Source organism: Protopterus annectens, chromosome 1.part0 (assembly GCF_019279795.1).
Source record: "Protopterus annectens isolate FY-2018-M chromosome 1.part0, PAN1.0, whole genome shotgun sequence".
Lineage (NCBI taxonomy): Eukaryota > Metazoa > Chordata > Ceratodontiformes > Protopteridae > Protopterus > Protopterus annectens.
Window position 1 is genome coordinate 1,173,130,277 of NC_056725.1, and position 6,000 is coordinate 1,173,136,276.

The 6,000-nt window shown below is 40.0% G+C and overlaps 1 protein-coding gene across 1 annotated transcript in view; it reads left to right on the plus strand.

Moving 5' to 3' along the window:
* Nucleotides 1-4,825, plus strand: part of SEC63 (SEC63 homolog, protein translocation regulator) — a 1,535,741-nt gene extending 1,530,916 nt beyond the window's left edge. The window contains exon 27 of the mRNA XM_044065412.1: nucleotides 3,338-4,825. Coding sequence (XP_043921347.1) covers nucleotides 3,338-3,469 — 132 coding nt within the window. The 3' untranslated portion in view covers nucleotides 3,470-4,825. The remainder of the gene's footprint in view (nucleotides 1-3,337) is intronic.
* The last annotated feature ends 1,175 nt before the right edge of the window (nucleotides 4,826-6,000 follow it).

Below are 6,000 nucleotides of genomic sequence, written 5' to 3' on the forward strand. Positions count from 1 at the left end.
TTCTCCTTCAGTAGACCCCTTTTTGGGTCAGCAGCTGAGTCCCTTTGTGGAAAGACCTGAATCTCCTTCGGGAATGTCAACCTGTTCCTCCAGAATTATATCAGAATTCAGTGTAGTCAGATAAGTCTATCAGATCTTAGCAGCCAGAGGCCTCCCTGTACCCTCTCGGACCTTCCTCCCTCCCAGAGCAGAGGCATACTCTCCCAGGACTCCTACATATATTCCTCTTTCAGTTCCCCCCCAGGTGTTTAAGCCCATTGCTTCAACGCTCCCGCTTCAGTGCCGATAATGGACCTCACCTCTGCACCGGAATCTACTCTGTGGTCTTTGGCTCCTTCGGAACCGCACCCATGGGGGGTGGCACCTGACATCTGGGACAAGAAAAGCTGATGTAAAAAACTGATGTAATGGCATCGGATGCATGTTTTATACCCGACTACCTGACGTCATGGAAGAAGAGACTGCAACCGACACAGAACCCAAGACTTTGTTAATCAGGCTGACTGAGGGCTACTGCAAGCAGATAACCCAAATGTGATGACTTCAACAGTGAATACACTCGAACATCCACATTTATGGTAAGTGTACGAAACTGTACTTTGTCTCACTCTCAGGGCTTGGTGAATCCCAACCTTCAACATCTCAAGCTGACTTCTTGGTTTCTCCAGTTCCACTAATTGCCAGGCAGAACAACTTGTCCTCCCCAGTGCCGAAGATACTTCTGGCTTCACGTAAACTGTCCACCAGAAAAGTTTACCTAAATGGAAAAGATTCTATATTTGGACATGTGTAAACGGCATCGATCCTTTTCTCTGTACCAGTTGATAAGGTCCTGGAATACTTAGCCACTTTATTTCAACTGGGGGCCTCAACTTCTACAATTAAGGTTCATCTAGTTGCCATTTCGAATTTTCATAACGGTTTTGATGATCATTCCTTGATGTTTAATCATCTGTGCAAAGTTTTTTTTAAAGGCGCTCATCATTTAAAACCCACTTTCAAAGATCCAGTAGCGCCTTGGGATTTGACGTTAGTTTTATAATGGCTAGTTCGTCAGCCCTCCAAGCCAGGAGCCACTTGTGACCGCAAGTTTTTATCTTGGAAGACCCTCTTCCTAGTGGCTATCACGTCTGCTAGGAGAATTTCAGACTTTAGGCTTTGTGTGTGAATCCTCCTTATATAATCTTCCACAAAGAAAGAGTATCACTCAGAACAAATCCCTCCTTCCTTCCAAAAGTTGTATCAGAATTCAATGTCAACCAGACCATAGACTTACCAGTCTTCTTTCAAATTTTTCAAAGGAGAGTATTGCTTGCATATGTTGGGCATCCACAGACAATTACATTTTTACATGGACAGAAGAAATTCCTCTAGAAAATCAAACCAACTTTTCTATCCTTTTCAGGTACCAGATTGGGCAAACCTGTATCAAACGTCACCTTGTCAAAATGGTTGAGAAGACTATTACATTTCTACTGCCAACAAAAGTTAGTGCTCATTCTGTAAGATAGGTTTCCACTTCCGAGGTATTCCCTTACAGAGCTTATATGGAAGATGTATGCGCAGCAGTTGCAACTTGGGTTACTTCACATACCTTTATCACTCATTACAAATTAGACATGGTCTCCAGGGCAAGAGCATCCTTTGGCTCTGTGGTGCTCAGGAATATTCTTCCTTAGGGCTGCCCAGAATCTAAAGTAGCTAGGGACTGTGTCCCATCAGTCAAGCATGAATGAAGATTGACAACATCAGATAAAGAAGTTATGTTTTTACCATAATGTTCCATCTGTGTTGTCGATCTTCATTCATTCTTGACATCCCACCCTCCTGCCCCCTCTGAGACACTCCTGGAGGTTCAGAACTAGTCCTGGTGTTTTTGTGATAGGGTTGTTCCTCAGACAGAGCTTCATTTTTCTTAGTGGTAGGCAAACTCGATCTGCGGTAATGGGAACAGGGGCAGTATGGGTAGAGCCTTAGCTCGAGAGTTTTTGGCTGGCGCGAGCTTTATCCAATGGCTGAGTTCTTTGAAAAGAGATTAACCTGTTAACAGTTTGGCAATTACATAACTAATTTATGATTATTTATCTACGCTAATCCACCAGAATTACAGCCGGAACCGAAAGCGATACAAGTGCCTTCTGCTCGCCCATAAATACTAATACCATAAACACAGCTCAGTATATTTAGTCTTCTAAGTTCAGAAGCAGTTTTTTTAAAATGATGTATAAATGAGTGTGAAAAGTTTTTTATACAAAAACAAAAGGTCTTTTCATGACTTTAAACATGATTAAAGAGGTTTTCATCCACCTGTTAGTTATTGCTCATAGCCCTTTGTAGTTAAATTTTCTGTAGGCTGAGACTGTCATAAAGCAGACATAATATTTACTTAAAATACCTGCTTATAATATGTCTTCCGAGAGTGTTTTGGAGGTAAAGTCTTTTGGGATCATCTCTGTGTTGAATGGGAAATTGTCAATTTCAACCTTACAAGCTTTATATCAGAGGATAGTTTCAACGTCTCTTATTGTTTTGTTGACTTGTGCTAAGAGCTGCAGCAGTAAATCACTGCGAAGAAGGAGGGGTTCTTACTGTTTTCTAGTGCTTGAGTGCCATAGTTGTATATAACAATGAGGAAACAGTTCCATGGCAGCACTTGCTGTGGGGTTTGTTATTGGAGTGCTGTCTTTGTCAGGACGTTTGAAGTACTGTCTGTTGGTTGAGTTCTAGAAAATTGTACTGATATGGTTTCTGTGAGTCTGCGTACATGTGTATGATATGGAAGAACAACCATGGCAGGGCTAGTCACCCGGCCCTGTAAACATTGGTTTTAGATGATGGGCACTGTTGAGGTGACATCCTGACCCCATGTGCAGAAATGGGAAAAGGGGGGGTGGATAGAAGAGAGTTAGGTATCCCCCTTAAAACATTTGAAAAACATAAATATATTAAAGTTCTAGGCACTGCTTTAAATGAAGTATGGTATTGTTGCTGACGTATTAGAGCAAGATATGTTTGAAGTTCATCTGTAATATTACCAGCTTCAGTGAGCAGACAACCTTAGTGTACTTTCCCTGATAAAAAAAGTTTATATGCAACAGGTCATGTGCAGCCCTTTTAAACCCTGAGTTGTGGTAACTATGGGCTGAATTCCTCTGTGACTGTGTTTTGTTTTGGTAGAAGTTAATCAGGTAACAAAGACAAAAGTAAATGTTCTGCATGTCTCACTTAGAAGGAATTTACACTGTTTGCACTAAGCAAAAATGAATTCTTGAGGCATTGCAGCAGATAAAACTGCATGATACCTAACCAGTGCATTTGTTTTTTTTTCTTTTCACAGCTGGAAGTGCATGAAGCCAAGCCAATTCTAGAAAACCATCCTCAGTGGGAAACCTCTGCCGAGGGTGAAGATGACCAAGAGGACAGTGAAGGCTTTGAGGAAAGTGAAGAGGAAGAGGAAGACGACGATTAATTGCAACTATGGAATGTTGTCTCAACACTTTTGCACACACATTCAGCCTCTTGCTGTTCTAATATGTGAACTGTTCAATAAAGTGGGAATCAAGATACAAACCTACTGGTCAGCCATGTACGTTTTTAATTCCTTTTGCCTACAAATTCTAAACTGTATCATGATCTCACTGTATAAGGTCAAGTAAACTTTTTGGCGTGAATACTGCAGTGATGATGTGCTTGACCCTTATTTGAACTGGAAGTGGAAGTAACATTGCCACTATACTGTGATTGCTTATAAAATCGGCTTAGTATTGTTTCCTTATTGTTTGATGGTCTTGGCACACTTGAGGCAAAATCAGGATTTTGTGACCTGCTTAAGGAGATTAGGATGCAAATGAATCTCAGGTGATACAGCAGAATTTATTGCCCAAACATATGCTTTTCTTATGTTAGTAACGGTCTTACTTTGGCAAACAATACTCATTAGCCATACTTACCATGATACTGTTTAAACATCGATGTGTGGTACTTTTGTTTTCATTTATTTGTCGGAACATGTGCTAGCACCATCATAATATATCCACAGTATAAATATAGTGTATATGGTCAGAAGTATATATTTTAATAGAAGTTTTTTTAAAAGATAATTGTTAATATCAGTCATCGTGACTATATTTGAATTTATTTGCTATGTTCTTATCAAGCTGTTTAAAATAGCTTTACAAGTTAAACATACAGTGCTGGTTCCTTATGTTAGGTATATAATGTTGGAAAAAATGTAAAGTTTTGCCTCCTCCAGTCAATCACTACTGCTGTTCTGCACTGCTGAATGAGGATGAGACAGATGCACAGCAAAACAAAGGATAACAATATTGTGGATGACCTTTACATTTTTGATTTTGTGCCCTATCTTTAAAGGTCTGGTTGTAAATTAGGTATGATTTACATTTTAATGCTGTTATATTCTGATTCTCATAGATATAAATGTAATTTTTACTTATTTCTTAAGTACCTCATGTAAATAACGTACTAAAATGAGAAAGGTCACCAGGACTTGCAGCTGTATGGTATGTCATTTCAAAATTGTCATAATCATCATCAGACATGAGAAGAACATTTTTTGAAAGTGGTAATTTGTGGCCATACAGGCATACTGATAATTTAGTTCCACCTCCTTTTTTTTACTGGCATATTGCCGAATATGCTGTCATTTAGAGGCTTCACTGCTGTACGTGTGATACTGCAGCAAAGCCTTTCCAAGTTGTATACGTTTGTATTTTGTTAATTCTTAACTTAATGTGTAATGCCACAAAAAGTAATTCCCATAAGTTCTGTGGTTTTTCTCTTATAATAAAGCCCTCTTTCACTGTAAGCTGTTTTAGTTTGTTCCAGTTTCTAACAGTAGATTTGTAAGTCTAAGGTATTATGTTTAAGATTATTTTTATGTTCTCAGTATTAGCATAGTTTGATTCTTTCCCTTGTTGAGCCTCCCCGACGCTGGCAGAATAATAGAAAAAAAAGTAGATCTGATATTGAGGACCCTCCTTGAATGGGTCCTTTTGCTGGGTTCATCCTTTCCATCATTCAGAATTCATGTGTTTTGGAGGTACGCACACTTGAGGGCTGGGTGTGTGCGTGAAGTGATGTACACCTTGATGTATTGTGTGGAGTATGTGTATATGCTTCATCCCTACAACCCCCTCCCCCCTTTTTCCCCTCAGAGTTCAAACCACAGTCCTTGCTATAATTTGTAAAAGTTGCTTTGTTTTCCGTGACATTTTCTTCAGAGTTCTTTGTGACAGTTAAAATCTATGAAGGCTGTGTTAGATGGCAGATGAAAGAAAACTCTCTATAGGTCTTTAGTGGGGTCTGCTCGGTGTAAAGCGTACTTTATGGAAATGTAGTTCACAGAACATGTTTTAGACTTAATAGCTTTAGCTCTCAATCAGCATTTTGTGCAGCTTTGGGGATAGAAGTTTGAGGCTGTTGTGATTCACCATAGTGGTGGAGGGCCAGAAGACCTGGAAATACACACGTTTAGCTTCCTTTGTGCATGGGGGGGTGCATTCCTTGATATTTTGCTTCTTCCCTCTCCCAGTCTGCTCAAACCTGGTGCTCTTTAGCTTGATCTCTGTCACTGAGTTATGGGTCGCTGTTCCTGTGGGACAAGGCTTCTTCTCCTGGGACCTGCCACAAACCTAGCAGAAGTGGTTAACCCCTGATAAGGATGGGTGATTGCATGAACTCATGCTAACATTTTGTGGTCCAAATGCAAGACCTCAAACTCTTGGCAGATCTTTGTTGGAAGCTTAAATTACAATTAAGGAGTCATAGCCCGTATTATTTTAATTTGATGCCAATGCCTGGTTTATCATATGTTTCACTCCGTAATGTTTTGATCCTGGTAATTCCAACACTTGACATTTACCTGTTGCATACTCTTATTTCATTAGTCTGTGTATGTTCCCTTGTTTGATTGTGCGAGGACATGGGTCATTGCCCCTTGTTTGAGCTTGTGAGTTTTGAAGCCGTTATTCCAGAGTTGGA